This window comes from Ogataea philodendri (assembly GCF_020536065.1).
Source record: "Ogataea philodendri strain CBS6075 chromosome Unknown scaffold432, whole genome shotgun sequence".
In the NCBI taxonomy this organism is placed as follows: domain Eukaryota; kingdom Fungi; phylum Ascomycota; class Pichiomycetes; order Pichiales; family Pichiaceae; genus Ogataea; species Ogataea philodendri.
The window spans coordinates 1-289 of NW_025764176.1; the positions used below are offsets into that span (position 1 = coordinate 1).

The window sequence follows — 289 nt, forward strand, 5'->3', positions numbered from 1 at the left end:
AAAATTATTGAGAAATAATTTACACTTAACAATTACAATGTCGCCAACTTCCTCCAGTACTACTAATGACATGATCACTGAAGAACCTAGCAACCATCGTCAAGTACCTCGTCTAACGAGGAGATTGACAGGTTTCTTGCCTCAGGAGATCAAGTCTATCGATGCAACTATTCCATTGAAGTCTCGTGCTTTGTGGAACAAGCATCAAGTTAAGAAGTTTGAGAAACCAGATGACTTCCAGGATAGATTCATTGACCATGTTGAAACTACATTGGGTCGTTCTCTGTAT

General features: G+C 39.1%; 1 protein-coding gene across 1 annotated transcript; it reads left to right on the forward strand.

Annotated features, from left to right (window-relative positions):
* Nucleotides 1–37: 37 nt before the first annotated feature.
* Nucleotides 38–289, forward strand: OGAPHI_006556 (uncharacterized protein; the record flags this gene model as incomplete). The annotated part of the gene is made up of 1 exon (XM_046207854.1): nt 38–289. A coding segment is annotated over one exon (252 nt), but the record flags the coding sequence as incomplete, so codon positions are not given.